Here is a 27,748-nt window from a genome sequence, read left to right on the forward strand (position 1 = left end):
TGAGGAATTCTTAATCTCAGGAAACAAACTGAGGGTTGCTGGAGTGGTGGGGGGTGGGAGGGATGGGGTGGCTGGGTGATAGACATTGGGGAGGGTATGTGCTATGATGAGCGCTGTGAATTGTGCAAGACTGTTGAATCACAGATCTGTACCTCTGAAACAAATAATGCAATATATGTTAAGAAAAAAAAAAAGAAGAAGATAGCAGGAGGGGAAGAATGAAGGGGGGGAATCGGTGGGGGAGACGAACCATGAGAGACGATGGACTCTGAAAAACAAACTGAGGGTTCTAGAGGGGAGGGGGGTGGGAGGATGGGTTAGCCTGGTGATGGGTATTGAGGAGGGCACGTTCTGCATGGAGCACTGGGTGTTATGCACAAACAATGAATCATGGAACACTACATCTAAAACTAATGATGTAATGTATGGGGATTAACATAACAATAAAAAATTTAAAAAAAAAAAAGGTACCATTCCGGTGAGGGATGTTGATAATGGGGGAGGTTTTGCATATGTGTGATCAGTAGGTATGTGGAAAAATCTCTTTCTTTCAATTCTATTGTAAACCTAAAACTGCTCTAAAAAACAAAGTCTTTGAAAAAATATTCAGCACTTTTTAATGCAAATAAAAGACTACTTGTTCTCTAAAATCTACCTTATATATTTTATCTATCTAATAAGTCATATAATGAAAGAAATCTATTTGTCCAGAATACCAGCAAGTTATTCCTGTTCATTTTCTTAAAGTTTAAAACATGATATTTTGTAAGGAAATTTAGAAATGTGTTAGTATATGAGCAACCAAGGCTCAAGATTTCTGCCATTTTAATTTTGGGTTCTGGTACCAATGTTATCATCCAGGAAGCATATTGCTGGTCTCTTTGTTTTTGATTCTACTGTCTATATAACTTTCCCTTGAATGGAAAATAAACAGGAGTACTGTAGGGAAAATGCTTGGAAATGTAAATGGTTTTTATAATATGGGTTTGAACCAAAGTGAAATATTTACAAGCTCTGTCACCAGAATAATTTAGCTACTGATTAAAGCAATAATCGCCACTGTACAGTGTCTCAAAAAGTAAAGTGTTGAACTTTCTTAAATCTGTTGTACAAGATAAGTGTCTCCCCGGGGTATTTGGCAAGATTTGGGAAACCTTTTTGATTGTCACAACTAGGGGGTGATATTGGCATTTAGTGCATAGAGGCCAAGGATGTTTATAAGTTGGCTTTGAGCAATAGTGTAAATATTGCATTTACAAAACCTTCAGTAGATTAACCCATTCTTTTCACCTTCTGGAGAATGTATAGTGTTGATTACACTAAAGTATATATATTTTTAAGTGTATATTTAATTTTACTAAGTACCCTTCAGAAACTTCATTTTGCAAATGCAACTTTGACAGAACAAAACGTTTTCATGACTGAAGAAACCTTTTTCACTACTTCCTTGTCAATTTAGATGAAATGCCATTTGAAGTAAGCATCCACGAAGACAGAGACGATGCCCACCTTGTTTCCCACTAATGTGATTCCTACATTACGTAATTAAAATGTTTATTGTGTGCCAGGATATTGACGTATATGTTTTCATATTTTTAAAACAAATAAATGAAGCAGTAATTATTTTCCCTACTTTACAGAGGACAAAGCAGTGGTTCCAAGAGGCTAAGTCACTTCTTAAAAATGCAGAGCTACAAAAGGGTGGAAACAACCCTGCTCCGATCCTGACATGCTTCTGCTCTTCTGTCTTCTACACCAGCTGTAGACCTTAAGATGTATACAAGTATTTAGTCAGTCTGATTCATTACTCAGGGGATAACTTATGAATGGATATACAACTTGTATGTAAAGACTTCAGGAAAAGAGTTTTCCCAGTTTTTTGGCATCAAAATAAGACTATTGAGATAGCTATATCAATATAACATAACACCTACACATGCTCTATATATGCATATTCAACAACATCTCCACACTCACATACGCATAAATGATAGCTGACATTCACTCAATACGTACTAGCTTAGTATGTATTCAGGTTACTCCAGCAAAGTACCATAGACTGGGTGGCTTGTAAACAACAAATTTCTCACAGTTCTGGAGGCTGGAAGTCCGAGATCAGGGTGCCGGCAAGGTTGGATCCGGTGAGAGCTCTCATTCAGGCTGCAGACTGCTGACTTCTCATTGTATCCTCACAATATGGAGAGAGAACCAGAGAGCTCTCTGGGGTCCTTTGAGAAGGGCACTAATCCCATTCATGGGGCTCTACCTCATGACCGAATCACTCCCCAAAGGCCCACCTCTTAATACCATCACACTGGGAGTTAGGATCTCAGCATCTGAATCTGGGAGGACATAAAATTCATTCTGTCTATAACACCTACCATGCTCTAGATACTGTTCTCAGTGCTTTAGATGCATTTTCTCTTCTATCTTTTAAACAGCATCACAGGGACGCCTGGGTGGCTCAGTCGGTTAAGCAACTGCCTTTGGCTCAGGTCATGATCCCAGGGTCCTGGGATGGAGCCCTGGAGCCTGCTTCTCCCTCTGCCTCTGCCTCTTTCTCTCTCTGTCTCTCATGAATAAATAAATAAAATCTTTTAAAAAAAAATAAACAGCATCACAGAACTCTATGACATGGGTATTATTATTACCTCTGTTTCATAAGAGTAGAAACTGAGGCACAGAGCAGTTGTCACTTGCTCTGATCATTATAGCTGTTAAATAATAAAGCCTGGATTTGTGTCCAGACACTGAAACTCGAGAGCAACTAGTGTTATCAGCTGGGGGCTATTTCGTCCCCCAGGGGATATTTGGCAATATTTGGAAACCTTTTTGGTTGTCACAGCTGTGGGATGATATTGGCATTTGGCAGACAGAGGCCAAGCATGTTTATAATTTACAGAAAAGCTCCCCAGAAAAAAGAATTATCTAGCCTAAAATGTCAGTAATGGCAAGGTGGGAAACTCTGCTCTAGAACCTATATTTAGGCATTTCTCTATGTTTTTTCTGCCATCGAATTGGGGCAAAATCATGTAAATAACAAATATGACATCTGACTTTATGGATGATTAATTTTTACCTGCATTTAATCTCACACCTTTTTCATGGCAGTATTGAGTTTAATATATAAGAGTATATTATAGTATATATCAGAATCATCTGGGACGCCTGGGTGGCTCAGTTGGTTAAGTGTCTGCCTTCAGCTCAGGTCATGATCCTGGGGTCCTGGGATCGAGTCCCGCATAGGGCTCCCTGCTCAGCGAGGAGCCTGCTTCTCTCTCGGTCTGCTGCTTCCGCTGCTTGTGCTCTCTCTCTCTCTCTCTCTGACAAGTAAGTAAAATCTTTAAATAAAACAGAATCATCTGGGTATCTTCTGTGAAATAAAAGTAAAAATGCCTGATCTCACTTCCAAAACTTCTTCCTGAATTAGTCTCTAGTGGGTCTCTTGGGAATTGGACTTTTTTTCTAAAAGTTCCCCAAGTGATTTTAATGTGCAGCTAAGTTTTGAGACATCTGTAAAAACAAAGAGTGGAGCTTTTTAAAGTACAAAACACTTTCTGTTCTCCACTAAGGTAATAACAGAGTAATGGCACACAGTTACCGAGTGCTTATTTTGTGCTTGGGACCATGCTGAATACTTCACAGGAATCATCTCATTATCTCACTTTAAATTATTCAACACTTGCATTCGGTCGGTGTTCGCATGGCCATCTTACAGGGGATGCAGCCGCGGTGTCAGAGGACTTTATAACTGCTTCAAACCGCACACCCGGTCTGTGGCAGCCCTGCAAATGACCTCTCGCTCCTCCTGACTGGAAAACCCATGCTGTAAATCGGTGGCTCTGAACAGGAGTGTGCACCAGAAACACCTGGAAGGTTGTGACAGCATGGAATGCTGGACACCCCTCCCCCACACACGCCAGAGATTCTGATTTGGTAGATCTGGGCAGGGCCCAAGAGTTTGCATTTCTAACAAGTTCCCAGGTGCTGCTGCTGATCCTGCTGGTGGGGGGAACCATACTTTGAGAACCACGAGGCTAAAGAGGGACAGTTTCCTATGAAATCAAGCGGTTTCTCTTTTATGAGATTTCTTTTATTGAAGAAGCTTCATCTCTTATTTCCTCCCTGAATTTTGGGAGTTGTTTGTGTGTGTTTGTTTTTTGTTTTTTTAAGATTTTATTTATTTGAGAGAAAAGGCACGTGTGCACGCAAGAGAGATCATGAGCGTGGGCGGGAGGGGTAGAGGGAGAAGCAGACTCCCTGCTGAGCAGGGAGCCCAATGCGGGACTCCATCCCAGGACTCTGGGATCATGACCTGTGCCGAAGACAGTCGCTTAAGTGACCAAGCCACCCAGGCACCCTGTTTGTTTTTTAAGAACTTTTCTGCCCCAGTAGCTTAATGTCTTGTGATACCAGGGACAGTCTAAGTACCACATTGGAGTGGGGTCGAGGGAGAGCCATCCAGGAGGAGAGGTCAATTAACGATCATATTTCTAACCAGAGAAAAAGAGATCCGCCAACAGGACAGAAGAAAGACCTAAACCAATGGGACAACAGTCCAAAGAGGCAATTAAATGTCAGACAGAGGGGATGAAGGGAAGGGTAGTAGATTAAGGGGAAAGAGGAAATCAAGAGAATTTGTTTGTCCCAACCTCCTTGTTCCTATGTTAAGAACCAATTACGATTAAATAAAGAACAAAAAGAGGCAAATGCTTTTTCTTCTTAACCTTCTCTCATTTCCACTAAGGAGCAACAAGCAAATAAGCCCACATGCCCCAAAGATGAGCTAGAAAAGTGAAACATGAGGTGAAGGAAATGGTGGGTGTAGACAGTGAGACTTCTTTCTGTATGGTCCCCCCGTGCTGCAGTCAATCAGGGGGTGTATACTCACCCACTGATGGGCTCCATACATTTTATTGAATCTCTGTTCTAGACACTGGGAAACACATAGAGAGCGCTTATCCCTAAGGAGCTTATAGTCAAGGTGAAATGTAAGCATTTAAAAAGGATTAATGAAGAACACCAGGACCAATGAATGGTGGAGAAATAGGATCGGGGGTAATCACGGTGGATGAAGTGGTCAATGATCTAGTGGGTACATGTTGTGATCTTATTTTAGAGATATGCAACCTGAGGCACAGAAAAAGTTAAGTAACTTACCCAAGAATTCAAAACCAGATGCTCTAATTCCAAGTCCAGGGTTTTCCCCAAACTATCTAATCATTGCAAATACATGAGTGCTTATTATCATAGCTTCCCAGGCTCCTCCTCAGAAGATTCTGACTCAGTAATTGGAGGGGTCAGGAATCTACATTTAACATGTGTCTCTGATGTTTCTGAGAAACATTCCAGGGGCTTCAGTCCTGGCTGCCCATTAGAATCACTCTGGAAATGTTTTAAAATTCCAGATACCTTGGCCCCACACAGAACAGATCAATGGGAGGTAAGAGAGAAATCCCTGGGCATTGATATTTTTAAGTTCTCCAGATTATTCCAATGGGCATCCAGAGTCAGAAACCACTGGGCTCAGCTCCATCACGCTGACAATAACATCGAGTGGGTTGGCAACAGCCTTCTCTATCCACCCGACCACTCCTTGCCTTTCTTCCCACTGAAAAGCATTTTCCATTACAGTGTGGGCCAGGAAAAAACATAGGTGCTTAAGAGAAGAGAGGAAGAGGAGGGAAGAAGATCAAGAAACCATTTGTGACAGGTGATTAGTGAAAAGAAAATGAGAACTGTCCCAGGTGGTAGGGGGAGGTGACGGTGAAGAGAAAGGATTGAGATTCATCATTGAATCCATATGGTAACCCTAAGCAAAGGTTAAATAAAGCTGCCCCTCAGGAGAGCATTTTGCTCTCACATAAAGATAGTGCTCTTCTCTATGGAAGTTAAAGCAATTTTTACCTAGCCATAATAGTCATATAGTCAGAAATTCTGTCCGTGTGTCTTTGTCGTTCTTATTTCACAAGTGGGAGCACTGAGGCATGCCAGGAGAATGAAGTCACTTTAAAGCCCAGGGTTGATTGAGGTCCGCTAACACACTGTTGGTACGGGCATGGTGAAAGGCACGTGTGTTTTCCTCTGTAAAATGCCCGTGTGGCTGTGTTAATTACTCCATAGACAGCTCCGATCCAGCATTTGGAAGAAGAGGTCCATCCTTCACCCCTGGACCACCAGAGAGGGTCTAAAATCTTTGGAGCAAGGTAATTCCGGAGCAAATTTACGTTATGCTCTTATAATCACAGAACTGACCCTTGTCACATGCCATAGGCCTATTGGATCAGCTTCCAAAGGGTTGAGAATGAAGGAGAATGAATTTCAGTGCAGAAATAACAGTTTTGGGGAGGTGGGGAGGATACGCAGTTTTTAAATCGCTGATTGTGATTTAGCAAACGCTGCCTTCTTTCGGGAATAAGTAGTATCAAAAGGAAAAACCAATATTCTCCCTCCTGCCTCCCTTTCCTGGGCGGGCCCTTCACCCTTTACTTAATGAAATGGAACAGTTGATGCCTTTAACTCCCTCCTTCATTTAATCTCATTAATGCAGTCTGTTGGGATTCTAGTTGTGGAGTAACACTGGGGCTGTCGTCAGACCTCCAGTGAAAAGTGCAGTATTATTTTTCAGTTAGACTTGTAATTGCTACGTCAAAATGTGTGAGAACGAGCTCAAAACCAAAGCTGACGCCACTGGTGAGTTTTGCATTTTCTTCTCTCTTCGGACGCTTGGCTTTACAAACTATCCTTCAGGCAAAACAGGAAGCTGGTATAAGCTCTCAGCAAAATGAATTGACGGCTAGGTGCGGGAACAATAAAATATTTTCTGACTTGAGAACGTCTAAAATAAGTCACTCAGGCGTTATTTTCCACTGGAGAGCATATTATGTATAAGTATTACCATATCCTGCATTACCAAATGCATAAGTTCTGAGAATGAATTCAGGTAGTCACCTGCCACGTTACACTAGCAGGAGGTTAATTCTGGGAACATCCTTGTCACAATTTGGTAGCTCTGATTTTAGTCATTGGCATTACTATCATCATGATCATTTTACTTTTCTGATTTTTTAAAAATTCACATGATATCTGATGCCAGGCAGTTTCTCACATATAAGAACCCTAGTTTCCAAAAAAGGAAATCAATTTGGTTGAGTGATTATTAACAATAAGGTGAATCATATTTGAGTTTTTCTCCTAAATTTTTTACAAATTAGTCCCTAGTTCCCTGAACGCACATTATCTCCTAATGTTTTGAGACAGGCTTTAAGCATTTGTTTTAAAAATCTATCAGGGCAATATGATGGATGATTTGTTGCCACTTCTTTTGCTAGTACTAGAGAGCAATGAACAACAGTTGGAAATATGAAAATGTAAATTAACATAATTATTTGTTTCAAATAATACAACCCTTATAATTGTTCAGAAAAGTTACTAATCAAATTAAAAGTCCTTCAGATGTTATGTAAACTCAATTACATCTTTGCATGTTTACAGCTTCCTGGTGCTTGTGATTTTAGAAAATAATGGATATTATTTCAAAGCAATTATTCACTGATTTCAAAATGCATGTATTTAAAGACCGTCTTGGTGAAATAAGCCATTACAAGCAGATTGCAGTTCTGACATCAATGGAGTCTTTAAACAACTATTTATCCTTACTACTGACAGATTTACTCAGGATGTTGTTGCTATTGTTGTTTAGAAATTAATAACACTGGACATATTAACGTCCATGCACTTAATCCTCTTTGGGTCTGAATTACAATTAGCAGAGGCTGACAGGTGAACAGAAACGTTCCTTTCTCTCCTGATTTAGTGGGGGGAGAAACAGGAGTTTTCCCTCTGTTGTAAAACTACATAAAACACAGTGTTTGATTTTAAGAGCTTATGTGTGTGTGCGCGCACACAATGCATTTTTTAAATTATATGAGCAAATGTGTATTTACGTTCTGCAAAGAGAAATATTTTACTTTCCTTTTAAATTTTAGTGGAATTAAAAGGAATATCCTAAATTAAACCTGCAGCTTTTTTTAAAAGTTACTACAGTAGAATACTTAGTACTGTGCTCAGCAATTTCTAGTTTTCACCAGTCTTTCTCCTCTATTATTTCCCCCCAAAATAAATATCTTTGCTGCTTTGAAGTAATTCAAACCTCTAAAGAAATGACAGAAAAAAGGAAACTTCCCTTTTTCCTACCAATTCAGTCCACTGGTGGCCTCAAAAGGCCTTGGGTAGAAATTAATGTATAAGAAAGACAGTTAACAAGTGGGCCGACCATAAACATCTCCATGCAAATGCTATCAAAAACAACAATACGATGTTTGCCTTAACACCATGCCCGTGAAAATATCAACTTGATAGCAAATGCTATCAAATAATGATTGTGAATCTTCATATAGGAAAAAAAAAAAAAAACGAAACTTAAAGTGAAATTGGAAAATCACGATATTTGTTCTTAGTACTTGGTCACCGTAGTTCCTATAACCCTTTCGGCAGCTTACATAAACACTGAATAAAGCTGTGACGGATTACGCGCAGCATGCTGGATCTGATGAGCTCAAAAATAAGATAGCTTGGGTCCTATAATATTTAGGATTATGCTGGTAATCTCTTTAGGGAAAGTGTGCAGTATCAGCAGAACATGCACTCGGTCTTCGAGGGAGCTGGGCACTCATAATTTTCCATTTGTTGAGTGGCTAAGCCTTTGCCCACATTGATAGAGGGCCTTTGTGTTGTTTAGCATTGGGGGAAGTTACAAGACAGAGCTTCAAAAGTGACATCCTGAATTATCATTTGACCCCTAACATAATTTCTGGTGCTGTGTGAAGATGAGAACACCTTCCTTTAAAATCTGTATGTCTCCCTTTTTGAAAAGGCTGTTTATGTAAGGATGAAACTGAGCCCATACCTGCCTTTGCTAGAACATAAATGATATGATGATGTAATTCTCACTACAGAAACTTGCAGTATAGTTTACTATGGTAGCATTAGCTGTTAAAAACAAAATCAGAGCTCTTGCAGATAATCCAAAAAATGAGTGCCTAAAATCTGGGTCCTTAAAGAATAATCACTGATGCCATTAAATGTCCGAAGTGTTTTCCCGTAAGTGAAAACTCCCTCATGTCATGTTGGAGTGTCTCTTAATACAAATTTTTCCCCAAATCAACCCTCTGATGGCAAAGGAAGTCTTTGTAGTGACTGTTCCTTTTCCATTTCATTGTCTCTCTCTCCCTCTCTCTCGGACACATAAAACAGAAGTAAATATCTCGTGTATGCTCTAAAGTTTGTTTATGTAATAATTTGCTTCATCAGTGGCTAAGGGCGTATTTTAAAAAACCGATATGTTTATAAATATGAAAGAGGGACAAATAGTACCACTGTTCAGTTTTTGGGCATCCAAGCAAACTGTAGGAATATTACGAGCCACTTAAATAACATTATGGCATCAGGAAAAAAAAATGTTAATATGGTGCTAACATTCTGATATTATGTGGACATTGTCTTCTTTTAGGACAATAATCCACCCAAATATCTTAAAGGGGATGACATGCCATTTTTATTTTGTAAGGTTTCTCTTTTCCAGAGCAAAGGCATTGAAATTTGATTCTGATCACTGCCTTTTAGAATATAACCTAGTTCTTCTCCCTGTGGTCCTGCCTTGTCTCTTTTTTAACATACTTCAAGAGATTTAGCCTTTCTTTGCCACCAAGCAGAGAAAGACCTATTTTTCTTATTTTTGAACTCTCTGAACAAAGTGCTGAGAACTTCTAGAATGGTCTCTCCTGCTTCTATCAATGAAGAAAATGAGAAGTAGTATTGTGTGGTTTCCATCCCAAACCAGTTACTTGCCGGGGTGGGGGGTGTCTGTCTGTCTGTCTGTGTGTGTTTAATTAGTGTTCCTGTTCCAGCCTTTGAATTTTCTATCTTCAAATACATAATAGAATGTCTTGATTTTCATATTTATCATGTATGTCCCTGTTAACTGGTCTTTCCAAGTATTGTTGAAAAGAAAGTAGTATATGAACCACCCCTTAGAGCACAGTGAACGGTAGTACAGCATTGAGCCATATGAAATTGCCAATCCTGAGTGCTTCCTTGCACAAAAAAAGTGGCAATTTCATGTAGTTCAACCTGATGCATGTGATTACAGATAGAAAGCATAGTCCTATGATACTTCTAAAAGCATTCTGCTATTGTTCACTTAACCCCAATAACTAGACCCCCAGGACAAGTTTAAATAGCTCATCTGGAATTTTACTTTCATAATTGGATTTTCCTCTTTGAATCTTTAGTCACCAGTTTTAACTTTGCCATTTTCCTGCATATTTACCACTTGAAGTTCTGCTCACTGTCTAAGACCTGGCTCAAAACCACCTCATCCATTAAATCTTCCCAGCTTCCCCTACTTGGAATCAACATCTACTCCATGTTCATCAAGCACCCTCTCAGTCTGCCTTCCATTCAAATTACTTAGACCTCTGGGACTGTCCAATCACTGGATTCATTTTGAAGACAGAAACTTGGGTTTGCTTGTATTTGTGGCCTAAAACAAACAAATACTTGCTGAATTATTTTTGAAATATTCCTTACTTGTCTTTGTTGGGCTATTTCAGATGATCCTCACCATCTCCATCAAAAGAAGTGCTTTTGTATAATTCAATTATTTTTAATAAGTAATAGAATTTTTAGTGCACATTTAGATTTACAGAATAGAGTTCCATATATCTACTCACCCCCACACATACAATTTCCTCTATTAATATCTTGCATGAGTGTGATATATTTGTTAAAATTGATGAACCAATACTGATACATTCTTTTTTCTTTTCTTTTTTTTTTTTTTTTTTACTATTTTTAGTTTTTATTTATATTCAAGTTTGGTAACACTGTATTATTAGTTTCAGGGGTAGAATTTAGTGATTCATCAGTTGCATATAACACTAGGGCTCATTACATCAAGTGCCCTCCTTAATGCCCATCACCCAATTACCCCATCCCCCCCACCTCCCCTCCAGCAATTAGATTATTATCTATAGTTATTATTATTATATTATTCCCTATAGTTAAGTGTCTCTTTTGGTTTGCCTCTGTCTCTGTTTTTATCTTCTTCTATTTTTTATTTCCCTTACCTTATGTTCATCAGTTTTGTTTTCCACATACGAGTGAAATCATATGGTATTTGCTTTCTCTGACTGACTTATTTTGCTTAGAATAATACCCTCTAGTTCCATCCATGTCATCACAAATGGCAAGATTTCATTCTTTCTGATGGCTGAATAATATCCCATCGTATATATATATATATATACCACATCTTTATCCATTGATTTTTCGATGGACATCTGGGCTCTTTCCATAGTTTGGCTGTTGTGGACATTGCTGCTATAAACATTGGGGTGCAGGTGCCCCTTTGAATCATTATTTTTGTATCCTTAGGATAAATACCTAATAGTGCAATTGCTGGGTCATAGGGTAGTTCTATTTTTAACTTTTTGAGGAACCTCTATGCTGTTTTCCAGGGTGACTGCACCAGTTTGCATTCCCACCAACAGTGTAAGAGGGTTCCCCTTTCTCCGCATCCGCACCAACATCTGTTGTTTCCTGACTTGTTAATTTTAGCCATTCTAACCGGTGTGAGGTGGTCTCTCACTGTGGTTTTGATTTGTATTTCCCGATGATGAGTGATGTTTAGCATTTTTTCCACGTGTCTACTAGCCATTTATATGTCTTTTTTTTTTTTTTTCATTTGTAGGTCTTCTTTGAAGAAATGTCTGTTCATATCTTCTGCCCATTTCTTGACTGGATTTTTTATTTTTGGGGTGTTGAGTTTGAGAAGTTCTTTATAGATTTTGCATACTAGCCCTTTATCTGATATGTCATGTGCAAATATCTTCTCCCATTCTGTAGGTTGTCTTTTAGTTTTGTCAATTGTTTCCTTCACTGTGCAGAAGCTTTTTATATTGAAGTCTCAATAGTTCACTTTCACTTTTGTGTACCTTGCCTCTGGAGACGTGTCTAGTAAGAAGTTGCTGCAGCCCATACTGATATATTATTAACTATAGTCCATACTTCACATTAGGTTCACTCTTTGTGTTGTATCATCCTATGGGTTTTGACAAATGGATAGACATGTATCCATCATTATATCATGCAGAATAATTTCACTAACCTACAATTCTCTGTTTCACCTATTTATGTTCCCCTCCATCCCCTGAATCTGTAGCAGCCGCTGTTTTTTTTTTTTTTTTTTTTTACTGTCTCTATTTTGCCTTTTTCAAAATGTCCAATGGTTGGAACTTTACACTGCCTTCTTTCATTTACATTATGCATATGTGACTCTTCCATGTCTTTTCATGGCTTAATAGCTCACTTCTTTTTATCACTGAATGATATTCCTTGTCTGATGCACCATAGTTGGTTTATCCACTCACCTATTAATGGATATCTCATTTGTGGGGCAAGTATGAATAAAATGACCATAAACATTAATGCAAAGGTTTTTGTGTGGACATAAGTTGCCAATTCAGTTGCTGGGTCATATGGTCAGACCATGTAGTTTTATAAGAAACTGCCAAACTGCCTTCCAGAACTGCTGTCCCATTTCACATTCCCACCAGCAACAAATAAGCATTCCTTTTGCTCTGCATCCTTGCCAGGATTTGGTATTATTGTTTTTTGGTGTTTTTGTTTTTGTTTTTGTTTTAGATTTTAGTCATTCTGATAAGTGTGTAGTGGCATCACATTGTTTTGTTTTAATTTTAATTTGTTTTAATTTAATTTTAACTCCCTAATGACATATGATGTTGAACATCTTTTCATCTGCTGATTTGTCATCCATACCTCATTGCTGAGGTGTCTGTTCTGGTCTTTTGCCCATTTTTTTTTTGAATTTTGAAAACTCTGAATATTTTAGATAAAAGTCCTTTGTCAGATAGAGGTTTTCCAAAATTTTCTTTCTGTCTGTAATTTGTCTGTTCATGCTCTTAATGCAGTTTGATTTTTAACATAGAAGAGCTATATTTTTTCATCTTCCGGAAAGAGGGGGTTTTGCTCTTTTGGAATGTTTATCAAGGGAATGAAGTCTGCCTGTTCACTCTGAGTCATCTGTGTGACTTGGTGTGTGGAGTTATCCATTCCTGTGCTCCTTCAGTGAAGGGGGTGCTGCATAAACATGAGCTTTCTGTTGAAGATTTCAGCTAAATGAAGACTAGAGAAAGAGGCTCAGGAACAAAAGAAGGAACTACAGAGAATCCGGTTTTTCACCGAAGCCAAATAATCAGTTTTCCTCTTTTTATGATTGAAAAAAATAGCTATCAAGAATACACATCTTTTTCTTTAAGTTTTTAAAATTTATTTAAGTAATCTCTACACTCCGTGTGGGAATTGAATTCCTGACCCCAATATCAAGCGTCACATGCTCTTCCGACTGAGCCAGCCAGGCACCCCATGTCTTCTTTTTTTAAGATGAAGTTCTCCTCACATGGAGTTGTGGTTTGGGGGTAGACACTCTGAGAGTTAAATTGTAGACTATCTTCTCTTTCTTTCTTCCAGAACTTCTCAAATTTCCCTGTGCATATGAATCACAGAGATATTGTTACAACGCAGATTCTGATTATCTTGGTCTAAGGTAGAAACTAAGGCCTGAATTTCTAGCAAGCACCCAGGAAATGCAGTGCTGCTGGTCAGGGACCACACTTTGAGTAGTATGGCTCAGGACAGCATGATGATAGATGGGAGGAATGCGATGAGTGGCCATCAGGACTACTGAGCTCTGTGTTAACTAATATGGCTCCACCAGATGGGGTAGCTTTCCAAATGTATCCTCTCCAGAATTACCATGGAGAGCTGAAATGAGTTCATCTCTGTTGCAAATATTGTTTGACCTCCTTATCTCCACCAAAAGAACTAAACTTTGTGCAATTAAAAACTTAAAATAGAAAAACTATTTCAAAATCTTCTTGAAAGGCTTTTTTTGCGGAGCATCCAGAGAATGAGCTAGTAGTCAGACCCCAAGAGCCGGTCCCACAGAAAGGGGAGGACATACTACCACACAGTGTTACAATGTGAAGCGATGTAGACGCAGCTGACAATCGTTAAAATCTGTAAAGGAAACCCGGTACACTGGGTGTTAATTACAGTAATGCAAGATGTTTCTGGGAATACACTGGCTTCTCTTTCTTCTGCCTTGTCAATTAATGACCAGGGTTTTTTGTAACAAACCCTTCCAGTGTCCTTCCCTCTGCCTTTTGAACGAAAGAGAAATACCTAACAGACAACCACAGAAACTGCTTTTCCTGAATCTTGTAAAGTTTTTAATTTCCCTTAATGTCAGAGAAATTAAAAATTCTGTTAGTTCTCAGAGTAGCTACAACTGTAATTACCTGGACATCATGGAGCAATTCTTCTCAAACCTGAATCCTGTCCTAGGGAGCTTGTTAAAAAGCAAATTCTGATTCAGTTGGTCTTGGGTTATGAATCGAAGTCCCGATTCTCGGCATTTCTAAAGTGCCCCCAGGTCATGTCAATGCCACTGGTGTGCAGACCACACTGTGGATGGTCACCGATGACATTACTGCTTTCATCCTGAATGATGTCAGGTCCTACACACACATTATCTCGTTATAATTAAAACTTTGATAGGACAAGATGTAGTTAATGGGAATTAATTCATAAATTATGAGTTTAAAACCACTTCGACTTCCAAGGGGGATATTTAACTTATTATCAGTAATTGCTATTGATGATAATACTAATAGCTGCTACTGTCCTTTGTTGGTCTCATTCTCTGTTGTTTCAGTCTTCTCAGGAGTTAGAGTAGGCAAGCAACTCTTCAGGGCTGAGTGTTCCTCTGGAAGATAAATCAACTCCCTTCGTGATAATCCTATACATCATGCCTTTGAAAAAAATCATTTTTGACCATTCTCATGTGATAGTAATTTTTCTTATTCTGGTCTCCAAGGACATGTAGTTAAGGGATATAATAATATAAAAATAAATGTTACCTGTAGGTCATTCAGAAGCTGTCTGTCTACACTGAATGGAACCAAAGGCTCACACAGACTACTGCCCAGAATATTACAGAGGAGAGTTTAAGAAGGAAGGAAAGAAAGGGAGATCCCAAATGCTGATAGAGGAATTCTAGTAGGAATTCGAGTGTACTGAATTGTGTGCACTGTATTTGGTATTTAAGCAGGAAGCTGGGATTAAAGATGCTGTGTGCCCCGATGAGCCGTACATGAACGCATACCTGATCCGATGTCAGGAATCTTTTAGAATCACCACCTAACATGATAGAAAAGCTCAAAAACTTCTGCTTGTTTCCTGAGGGTCTCATTTTTCCACACTTCCGCTCTTTTCTGATAAAGTTACAGTGAAACCAGATCTTAGAAATACTTGCTTTATCCTGTAGGTTTTCTCCTCTGTGAGTGACATCAGAAGATTGTATGCCTGATAGAGGTAGAAACTTATCAGTCTGCCAGTGAGAAAGAGAAAGACTACAAACAGGGATTTTCATTTGAATTTGCCACAAATGATAGGTGAGATGCAACTTGCACGGCTCCTGAGACCATATGCAAAAGGAATTTTAACCAAAATAGTCATCCTGATTGGAAGTTTTGTATGTGCAAAGTGCGCTTCACTCAGACAGTTTTTCCTGCCCTGCCCACTTTTAGCCTGTGAAATTCTGGGAAACAGAAACTGAGGGGCAAACCCACAATCCGGGAATGGAAGTTATTGTAGATGGGGCAAATGGTTCTCATTTCCCTTCAGGAAAAGAAAAAGGGGGTGCCTGGGTGGCTCAGTCTGTTGGGCATCCAACTCTTGATTTTGGCTCAGATCATGATCTCGGGGTCCTGGGATCAAGCCCCTCATCTGGCTCTGCCCTCAGTAGGGAGTCTGCTTGAGAGTCTCCCTCCCTCTCTGCCCCTCCCCCCTCAAATAAATAAATAAATCTTTTAAAAAAAAAAAAAAAAGGCAGAAAACAAAAGATGCTAAAAGTATAGCCCAAACCAAAGGTCAGTAAACAGAGAACTCTTGGTCCTTCCTTAGTATTTTCGGATTATAGGCTTGTCCCTGGGCTTTATTTCCTTTGCACGCAGTTCACATGCTGCAGAGAATTCCTAGTTCACAATTTGATTCATTTAATCCTCAATGGAATCACTTGGGGACCTATTCCAAAATATATATCCATTCCAATCTCAAGATTCTGATTTCTCCTCACCCCAGATGTGGGAAATCAGTATTGCTTAAAGCCTTTTTTATAAAAGGGAATATGTTGAATCTCTTGGTTGTGCTGAAAGAAAGAAAATTAGGAGTACTGCTTTTAGGAGTTATACAAATTCTCTTTTGGTCTCAGTAGAAAATTTTTTTTAAAAAAGTATTGGGATGCCTGGGTGATCAGTCAGTTAAGCTTCAGCTCAGGTCATGATCCCAGGGTCCTGGGATTGAGCCCCACGTCGTTGGGCTCCCTGCTCAGCAGGGAGCCTGCTTCTCTATCTCCCTCTGCTTGCCACTCCCCCTGCTTGTGCACTCGCTTTCTCTCTCTCTCTCTTTCTCACTCTCGCGCTCTCTCTCGCTGTGTCAAATAAAATCTTTCTATAAAATAATAAAAATATTACCCAGACCCTTTCCTCCATGGACTTAAAATGCCCAGACGATAAAAATGGCCAGGTTGAGTTGTAGGAGTTAGAATGGGGAATCAAGAGCCACAAGAACACATGCAGTAAAAATGTTTCCTTCAACCAGAAAGTACCTGAACAGTCCACTATTACTACCATTCCTGGTGGATTCTTTTAAGAATTAAGGTATTTTGATGCATCAAAGTGATGCATTTCCTAGTGAATGCATTCGCCTGGATTAGTTAATCTAACCTCACACCTGCCTTCAGCAGCAGGGGGTTCTGAGGGAGCAGAACAAAAGACATGTACATTTTGATCATCAGGAAGCATTGCACACACACTGGCTTTGTGCGATGTGATAGTAAGGGGCTCTAAGCAAGGGAGAGCCTTCAGGAGGTACTGGGGGGAGAGGAGAGGACTGCCATCTTCGAAGAAGAGACAAACTGCGACTAGTTTATAATTGTTGAATAGGACCTGCCTGCCAAATAATGGGGTATTAAATTAATTGTACTTCATAACGTGATCTTCTATAAGGTAAAACATCAAAAAATTCTTTTAAATCTTTCATGATATTCTTTGATATTGTACAACTATCATTTCCAAAATACTATATATGATTGCTTTTATAAACAAAAAGATCTAGTTGGTAAATAAAATTTTAACTTTAGTCTCCACAGAGGATTACCAATAGAAAAATGGAAGTGAGCAGAAGATATAAGAAATGGAAACACTGTGAAATGAGCACATCTCAAGCCACCTCTCAGGGCATTCCGGTTCCTCAGAGAACACTATTGAATTAATCCATGAGTCACACAAAAGTAGGAAAGTTGAACTCCCCCACCCTGAGTTTCCTTAGAGCGCCTTCATGGTCACAGCTGGTGTGGTCCAAGCCACCAAATCCTCCCTAGATGTTCAGCTTGAAACCATGATAAATAGCATGTCACCAGATCTGCATTCACTGCGAGGTAACTGCCTGCCTCACGATGGCTGGTGTAATGGCAAGACCTTTAGAAGCGTCCATTGGAGCAATAATGTCGTGTGTTGTCCTGATCAGTGTCTGAAATACTCTGCCTTGAAGACATGCTTTATAAAATACATAGTATGAGCTATGATGTAGCTCAGAAGCAGTTTATTTTAAATGATGGCAAAGGAAAAGGATTAGTCCTTTAAATTATTTAAATTTATCTTCACCTATAATATGCCTCAGATGACGTGTTCTGCCGTAATAGGTAAAAACGGTCATAGGTTTCCCAAATTGATAATCCCTTCCCACACATAGCAACACACATATACCTTTTTCTTTCTCTTTAAAAATACTGTTAAAATGTTTATGGTTCTTCAGGATTACATGTTGAGCTGGGATAATAAATATGTATAAATATGCAGATGCTCTATCGAATCATTCCTTATGCCATTTGTATTTTCCAAGTTGTATAAGATAACCTTTGTGGCTTTCAAAAACATCTTCTCACACCCTAGGGGGCAAATTACCTCTATTTTCATTTCCTTTAGAGTTAGATCATTTTATAATTAAGAACTTATTGAAGCAGATTCTCCCCACGTGTAAGTTACTCCCTGGGGAGTAATTTATGCAAAGAGTGCCTCTGACTTAATATCATAGAAGCCTAACAACTGTACGGTGGATACCTGGTATTTTTAGTCAATTTTGTAGTCATTATAAAGAATCCACTGTTTGAAAGGTTATCACTAAAAAAAAAAAAGTACAAATAATGTATAGTGTCATTCGAGTTTTTCAAATAAGATTTTTAATAAAGGAATATTAACATGGTCTGTTACAATTCTTGTCCAATAGCATTAGAAATACCAGCTAACAGTAATTCTGATGCTGATAAAGACTGACATTTTGTAGCTCTTTACTATTTGCCAGGCTCTTCTACATAAAATATCTCATTTAATCCTCACAAATCTATGACATTTGTCAGCTAAACCTTATAAGCCAGAGAACAAAATAAGAATTTGATCTTGGCCATGGACCCAGTCATTAACAGATTAGAGACAGGAATCTAGGAAAACAGAATAGAATTAAATCTCACATTTTTTTCCCATATCACAAAACCTTGAAAACAAATACCAGTTCTTCTCATCTGAAACCTGAAGAAACAGAACCAATATAAATAGTTAAGCTAATAACTATTTTAGTTGACTTTGTCTCATCTCCTGATGTTTTTATCATTATCTCTTTAGCTGGTGCTATTGGAATAATACCAGAATTCAAAATTGTATTCATATCGTATCCCTGCGGTAGGCGGAGAAAGGGTTACTGGACAAAGAATCAGGAAAATTGCCTAATTTCTAGTTGCCATCTCCCAAATCAACTCCAGGGCATCATTAACCACTTGGATCCTCAGTTTTCTCATAGGAAAAATAGGGCCATAATGCTAATTTTTTGCTTACAAAGATGACTTGAACTTATTGTGAAATTCTTGATTTCAAAAAATTGAATATGCTCTCCTAAAGCTAAGTATTATCTTTTTTTAAAAATGTAAAACAATAAGAAAAAGAGGGTTATGTCTTACATTTATGTGTTTTGTATATTCCAGGGTGAGAAACTGTAGAAAAGCATCCAAATGGCAGATTGATGTACAAAGCATTTTGAGGCATATTTTGCATAATTATTTTAAATTGGGAACGGGAATAGCAGCTCTTCCTGGTGTGTACAATTTTAACAACACTTAGAATACTACCAGAGACATAGGAATTACTACATTCTAAATAAAGTTTATCTCATGGATTCATCCATAACCTCGATGCTGATGACTTAAAATCATCCTTCCAAAAGGTTCCATGTACAGGTGCCTACCCGTGCACACAGGCGAGCTGGAAATCCCATGCCCCACCATATTCCACAAGGAGTTGCTTTACCAATAACCCCATTTGTGTCAAACGTGCTATGGAACCTAACCCTCAAGGGTGAAGCTAGAAGTCCCCTTTTGTTCTCCATCGATTTCTACCTGTGTCCTTTCTTTCATTGATCCCGATTGAACTATCTTTCTGTTTGTTTCTTCCTCTCCATTTCTCCTGCCATGCATGTAATCCACACTTTCATCTCCTAACACGAGGTTTGGAATAGCTTTTAACTGGTCTTCTGCTTATTTTTGGTTAGCTGGCTGAACCCACCTTTCTAAGGGACCCAAACCCCTTCTTCCATCATGTCTTCACCCTGTTCCCTTCCTTGGATCCTTATGGCCAGCAGTATCAGGTGAAAATTCCTCTGCCTAACTCTCAGGAGCTCCACAGTCTCATATCACTCCCCCTCCCCAACCACATGGCCCTCGTTTCCAGTGGAGCCCAGTTGTCCGTCCCAGCGCTCACGAGCCAGTGTCGTTCCAGACTGCTTCTATTCCGTTCTGCTGGCAGAAATGCCCTTTGCCCTTCACATCAGCCTAACCTCATGGTACACAATCTTCAAAATCAGCCCAAATGTCTTCATCTCCACGAAATTATTTTGTTTGTATTGAAGTCCTAGTAGCCACCTGTTTTTATCATTTTCCCTGGATTTCTCCATGTATTAATTTTGTTGTATTAGTGAAATTATTTGTGTCATAAATAGATCATATCTTGTGCCAACAACTTTTATTATTTTCATGGTCATGTGGAGTATGCTCAATAATATTGTCACCGTCGACGTTTTCACAAGTAAACATCCCGCCCCATCATGTATAAAGCCTCCACCACCCCTTCCAGTTTTGCTTTATTTACTTATTTAAAATACTGTTGAACTAAAGCAGTGAGATAGCTCTCAGTGACCTAATGTTTGAAGTGCAAAATAAGAAAACCAAGCCAAGCGTTCAAGGGATTTTTGAGTCAACTTAATAATCAGGTCAAGTTTAAAAGGGAGAAAGCAGTGAACTAGGAGTTTAGAAAACTTCTTGTACCTGGTTATATTTTTCAGTCTTAGAAAAACAAAGCAAACAGTGGTAGATAGCTGCCCTTTCACTCACAAGAAACTTCAGGAAGCCTTTCAAATAGTGGTGGGCGACCCCACCCCAGGGTCCTCAAACACGAAGGTCATGCCGGGAGAGGTGGGGAGGGAGACAGGAGGGCAAAAGGAAGAAGCTCAAAATGTCTCTTTTCCCCTTTCAGCACAAATTGAAGTGATACCATGCAAAATTTGTGGCGATAAGTCCTCCGGGATCCACTACGGAGTGATCACGTGTGAAGGCTGCAAGGTAGGAGACTTTAACACAGCACTGCCCACAGCATCGTGTTTGCCTCGGGCATCCGTATACCTCCCCGTGCACGTGGTGACATCTTTTTAAAGAGGGCCCGCTGAAGGATGTTTGTGCCTACTGCTGATACGTGGGAATTTCTGCTTGATGTGTGGGTGGGTTGGTTTTCTGTTCTTTGGCCTTCGAGCTTTTTCGTGATTGCCTACCTGGTCAGCAGCTACTTAAAAATGGATTGGTATTTAAAAGCTTGAATTAGTTACATTTACGGAGAAAGAAATACAGCTTCTTGCTGTTTTAACAGTATTGTCTTGAGTAAACTCAAGGGCATTGATTACTAGGTAGAACAGCTAAAGGTTAAAGATGGCAAGCCAAGGGCCTAGATTTATTTGTCTGCTTGAGAAAGAAGTCAGAGGTAACAGTTGCAATATGCATATGGCCATCCTTTATTCTCACATTCCAGAAAAATAAAAGTAGAAGCATGGAATGTCAGAAGTGTACCAGATAATCTCTAAATCAATTAAAAATTATCTGCCCCAACCTCCTCATTTTTCAATGAGATAATGAGGTATCAACAAGATCATATCATTTGGCCAATGTCACTGATCTAGTTAGTAAAAAAAATACGGCCGAAAACACAAGATTTTTCATTCTCAATCCAGTGTTCCTCTCCAAGGAGAGACTCAACCAACCCTACCAAAGACAAACGAGTTCCTATGAGGAAGTTGCTCTTAAAATACGAAGTTGAAAATAGCAGTTAACATAGACCTAATCTGAAATAAGAGAAACTTGAAAGTTCACAGTAAGTTTTTAAAATTCTTCCTTAGAAAGAAAAAAAAAAAAAAAAAAAACGAGAGACTAAATACCACGGAGGAAATAAAAAACAATTCCACACCTAATTTCAAAGGGCAAAATGTCACAGAACAAACAAAATGCAGCTACACTCTGCGAGTGAAAGTGATATGTTGGCAAAGTTAATGGCGAAAGCAATCATATTTTTTATCAAAGATGGAAGCAGAGTGAATCATTAATTTAAGATCAGTAGACTGGGGGCCCCTGGCTGGCTCAGTTGGTAGAGCACACGACTCTTGATCTCAGGGTTTTGAGTTCGAGCCCCATGTTGGATAGAGAGATTACTTAAAAAAATAATTAAAAAAATTTTTTTAAATCAGTAGACTGAAGGAGATGTAGCACAATCATAGATTCTAAGAACCAACCTTAATCCTAACAGATTCAAATATATGTGAAATAAAACATACCATAACCATCAAATAGTGCTATGTGAAAAACCGGCACTGTCTTCATAAGAGTCTCCAAAAAGTATGATTCCTGGAATTGAAACTGGAGCAAAGAAAAGAAAAAGAAATAAATGAAAATAAAGTGGGAAAAGGATGCAGAGAGGCAAGAATAACATGAATGTAACTAACCCATCGACATCCTGCTTCAAAGGTGATTAGTGATAATCCATATTTGAACATCACGAGACATGCCTTGCGTTCTGTTCCTCTGCAGACCTACAATTGAGAATCGCATGTTATCGCACCTTAATGCAATTGTTTCCAACTCATCAGAAGAAACAATAAAGCAAAATTAGAAATAAGCAATTTTTTACTCTCCTTAGAGTAAGTTATTACTACCTCTGGGAGGTAGACAAATAGTTTTCTTCGTAAACGCTAATAATTTTAGAATCTGAACCCTCCCAGGAAAGCTTTTCCACCACTGGGTTGGTTTATTATGCAATTTTAAGGTCTCTGGTCTAGTTTACAAAGTATCCACCAAATACATTTTTTTAGACCAGTGTCAAAGTGTGGCTGTTTTGTGTTTCATTGTATAAGCTCTATTAAGAAAATGCCTGCTTTCAAAATATGAGCGTATGTTCATGTTAACAAGCAAAACATTTTAAACAGTAATTTCCAGAAGATTTAACTATGGAACACATATATTCCAACAGGTCAATAGTCAGAAATAAGTGTGTAGGTTCCTGTCATCTTTTCTATTTAAAGGAAGACACAATCCTAGAAATTACACTGCTGTTCGGAAGCATACTCTGAAGTTGTAGCCAAAATGACATTGTACACGACACTACTTTTTTTTTATTTCCTGGGAAAACCCACATGTGTAAATATGCTGCATTTTTCTCCAAATAGAAAACTCAAGAAACTCTGTTCAGAATAAGATGTCAGAATCCCCACGTTCAGTGTCAACCTCTGAATTTTCATAATACAGTTCTTGAGTCAACATAAACAACCTATTTCAAATAACATCAATTCAGCTTGTGCACTTATTCAAATTCCTCCTCATTCAATAAAATTTGAAACAGAATCTCTTTTTCATGCCAAAGACCTCATTTGCAATAATGAGCAACAGATAAGCAAGAAATGCCTCGTAATTAATGTCAAATTGGCCTTAAATTAGGACTGTAGCTGTGACTTCAAAAGTCTTCTCTGTCAGCTCTTTTGCTAAGTGGCACTAGAGTATCCAAAGATAAAAACCACCAATTCTTTCTTAAAATGTAAATTCCAAATCCTCTTTTATCAAGACTGAGGGGCCGAAGTTATGGCTTCTGACAGCTTTGATGGTACAGATCTTCCTTGACCTACATGGGGGTTATGTCCCTACAAACTCAGGGTGAGTTGAAAATATCTTAAGTCAAAAATGCATTTAATACACTTAACCTACCCAACATCATGGCTTAGCCTAGCCCACCTTACATGTGCCTGGAACACCAATATTAGCTTATAGTTGGGCAAAATCCTCTAACACAAAGCCCATTTTATAATATAGTGTTGAATATCTTATGTAATTTATTGAATACTGTACTGAAAGTGAAAACCAGAACGGCTGGGAGTGCATGGGGTTGTTGGCCCTCGTGATCACCAGTCTGACTGGGAGCTGGGGCTGCAGCCCTACCCAGCATCACAAGAGAGCACCAGACCGCCTCTCACTAGCCTGGGGAAAGATCCAAATTCAAAATTCAATGTATGGTTTCTACTGAACGCGTACTGCTTTCACACCATCTGTAAAGTCAAAAAATCATAAATCGCACCATTACATGTTGGGAACCATTTGTCCAGTTCGAATGAATTCATAGAGCTCTTTAAAATAGAGCTCACATCCAAGCCCCCAGGGATTGAAATGATGTATTCCCTCTACAAATGGTTCCCAACATATTATCTAAGTAATACACATGGGTCTGTGGGCACCAAACTACTCCTTGTTTTGAATGGCTTGAGGCTTACAACACAAAACCGGTTGGCATTTTTTCTCTCTAAAAAGATACCAGGCTACACATCCATTTCTGAAGTTCTTCACAAGAGTGGCCAGGCTCTCTTCACATGCCACACCATGCCATATGAGAGCCCCAAACTAAAGGAAAATCGATAATCTTGATCCTCTTTAAACTTTTCGGGGTGTTTTGCATTAATGTTGATTCTTAATATAATGTGTTAAAATATTACTTATCCTGATTAACAAGTTTTTTGGCTATTCTTAAATTTTGTGGCCAAGATGGATGCCTCACTAGCTGCAACCCTAGTCCCAACCCTGCTCGATCCTTCTGTTGATAATTGAGGAAACCCAGATTTTCCCCTGTAGGGTTTTCTGTAAGATGACTAATCCATAACTCAGCTATGGATTTATTTAGGAGGGTAGTGTATGGTCCATGGCAGTTAAGTTTGTACCAGAAAAACCCAAACTTACTTGCATGAAAACCTCGTACATCTCCCTAGCCTGAGGCCAAGCAAAGAGCATGAGTTCAGCTTTTGTTTATTGCTTATTTTTAAGAAGACTTTATATACCATATTTCCTTTTTTAATATGAGGTTAATTATAAGGCACATCGCTGGTTTAAAAAACAACCTTCCCAGATGCATTCTGGCCAAATTTAAAATTTTTCAAATAGGTAAAAATGCATCTTAGAAACTAGGAAGATCGTGGTACACGCTGCGCCTGCCCTCCTCAGTACAGCTGTTATGACCAACACCCCAAGTTCCTCACCCCACAGCACTTACCATAAGGTTGTGTTATTGTCCCCATCACGTTTTGTCCTACTTGGCTTGGCAGTGACACTGTCCTTTGCCACGCCTTCTTCACTCACTGCTCTTTGAGGGCAGGAGCTCTGTTCTGTTTTCCTTTGTATAGAACAACATAGGTCACAAATGTCTTTAGTAAACATTGATTAAATGAATGAATGAAAGATACCTTCATCTCTCTGTCGATAGTACATATTTTCCCCCAGTAGAAACATCTGTAAGCTAACCAAGGAGAAGTGTCAAAAAAAAAATTTTTTTTTTTAATTAAACTCCGTTCCAGTCACTGTAGATAATGTAGCAAAGATGTAAGTTAATTATCTCCATTTTCTTTCTTATAAATCGATCTCCCTCCCGTTCTCTTTTGGCTTCTAGGGCTTCTTCAGGAGGAGCCAGCAAAACAATGCCTCTTATTCCTGCCCGAGGCAGAGGAACTGTTTAATCGACAGAACCAACAGAAACCGTTGTCAACACTGCCGACTGCAAAAGTGTCTTGCCCTGGGAATGTCGAGAGATGGTGAGACTCTGACTTCTTGCTTCTTACTTAACGGCTTTCACATGGATGCTTTGCTGGAGTCCATTTAAACCACCAGAATGATTCTAGACAAAGGGAATTGGGGATACAAAGAAAAGAAAACGATGTGCTGGTGGTGCATGAAGAGGAAAAGTAACAACGTATAAAAACATTGTATTGCCTGTGAAGTAGGAAGAAAGGAAAGACTTCACTATAACTCAGGGAGCAACCTGTGCGAACAAGGTTTGGTGAGAGCCACACAGGCCTAGGTTGAAACTTATCTAGGTTTGCCCACGCATGAGCGGTTTCCTAGGATGTGAGATTTTCAGAGCTGAAACCAGGGAGAGTTTCAGGCAAACTGGGACCATTTGGTCACTGGGTAAGTCTGACAGGTGCACAGGTTGCTTGGTATGTGGAGATGTTAAGGAACAGCATGCATTTCTGTAGGAAGCCCAGAAGTTCTACTATTGGGCATGGACTTTTGTGAAGCATCATGAAAATTGCAAAGGCTATAACAGAAATCCAAGTCTTAAAAGGGCTGTGTGGGTGGTGTCCTTCTCGTAATATGGCCCAAATGGGTGAGGTGGGTCCCCAATTGAATTTCTTAGATTAATGAAAGAGAACAAATAAACTCACACAAAGAATTTCATCTAGTGTTGCTTCCGTTTTTAAGCACTCATCTCAACTAATTATTTCCCCACTGACTTTGGCTGCAGCACTCCGGTGTCAGGTTGTGAGCAACCCTGAGTCCTGGTGGCAGTTCTGTCTTGTTCTCACTGTATCCTCAGGGTCTGGTTAAAAGCAGGCACCTATTTAGGTTTGTTGAATGAACCGTGGAATTCTCTTTTACCTAGAGCCTGAGACACAGACAGTACCCTGGGACTTTTTCTCTTTATGTGAATCATTGTGGATTCTCTACCTCTGGTCACACTCCTTCTAATGAAGTTCAAGGTAGTATGAATGAGAGGGAGGGAGGGAGGGAAGGAAGGAAGGAAGGCTGGCTTTAAGAATTTAAAGAAATATGGGTAATTGGCATGCACCATCTCTTGGTATAAAGGGATTTTTATGAGTTACTAAGTTACTGTGAGCCTTTCACTCATTTGAATGAAATCAGTTCTCCATAAGTCTTGATATCTAAACATATAAACTGCTTACTTCTTAGCTTGCATTCTCAGAATACTTATATCATAAATTTTTGTTTACCTTTTTTCTACTTCCCAACCCACCTAACTTTTCCTTGCATAAAAGTATACCCAGGAGACAAATTTGACCAAAAACATTGAAAGAATCTGACTTTGAGCCCTTCAGTTTATAGGTAGCTTCTAAAGTTGCAGAGATAGAAGTTTCCAAAACTTTTCTATTAACTAACTGACTTTTTGTTTGTTTTTCTAGACTTGCTAACTGTGTAGACTACTCCTAGGGTAAATCTATTGCACTGTGTACTCCCACATAACTAAAGTGAAGAAGGTGGAGGATGGGGATTTAGTGGTTTTAAGGATTTATTTGGTGAAATTGTATGGGAACTTGAGTTGATGATTTTATACCTCATTTTCACCATAGTGAGGCAGCATATTAATTGACAGTATATGAATTGGCAGGATATATTAATAACTGAGCAAAAAGAATAAGCCATTGGTTATTTGTGTTTGTTACTTCTTCCTACAATAAAAGAAAGTATCTCTTTTGGAAGGGCAGGTCTTGGGAGTCCATGCTGGTGAACAGAATTATGCGCAAGAAATAGGCAATGTTCTCAAAATCTAGGAGATTGTCTGAATCCCATGGCATAAAAGAAATTGTTGGGAGGAAGGGTTATTTAATGGACAGAGCCCCAGTCTACTCTCAAGGGGGAAGAAATTTACTGCACATAAACTTGCAGGTAACAGCAATACAATGTCTAGGGATACTGGGGATGCAGGATAATGATCCATCTTAGATTTAGGTCCAGAGACAGTCCTGAGGCTTCCAGAGACATCTTCAAAAAGATATCCTAAACATGTCTTATGTCAAACTAATAATGAGGAGAAATGCTCAGGGATGGGAGTAGTGGTTGGGAAGGAGGCTAAGAGGCTCCAGCAGAAGCAAAAGATGATTCTTTCTAAGGGAAAACGATTCTTCTTGACTACGTTATGTAGAGGAAGTTTCATCTGAACCTTCATTATAAAGGGTACCTTATAGTAAATAAATTATATCAATACCAAGGTAGCTGACTAGGTTTAATCTGTTGATATGTAATACCTTGTTTGTGGGTTGATGATTTCAAAAGCCCTAAAGTTATGGTTGATTATCTATGTCTAGTTAGGACTCAAGAATGAGAGGTGGTACTTTCCCTGCCACTAATTTATTATACTTAGCTTCTACTGATTAGGCAAGTATTTTCAAGGTGCTTTAGTGGTAGTACCAGGAG

General features: G+C 39.0%; 1 protein-coding gene across 1 annotated transcript in view; it reads left to right on the top strand.

Moving 5' to 3' along the window:
• The window catches only part of RORB (RAR related orphan receptor B), a 185,648-nt gene that overhangs the window by 110,340 nt on the left and 47,560 nt on the right, over positions 1-27,748 (top strand). The window contains exons 2-3 of the mRNA XM_032427637.1: positions 20,721-20,806; positions 25,206-25,347. Coding sequence (XP_032283528.1) covers positions 20,721-20,806; positions 25,206-25,347 — 228 coding nt within the window. The remainder of the gene's footprint in view (positions 1-20,720; positions 20,807-25,205; positions 25,348-27,748) is intronic.

Source organism: Phoca vitulina, unplaced genomic scaffold, assembly GCF_004348235.1.
Source record: "Phoca vitulina isolate PV1807 unplaced genomic scaffold, GSC_HSeal_1.0 scaffold37, whole genome shotgun sequence".
Lineage (NCBI taxonomy): Eukaryota > Metazoa > Chordata > Mammalia > Carnivora > Phocidae > Phoca > Phoca vitulina.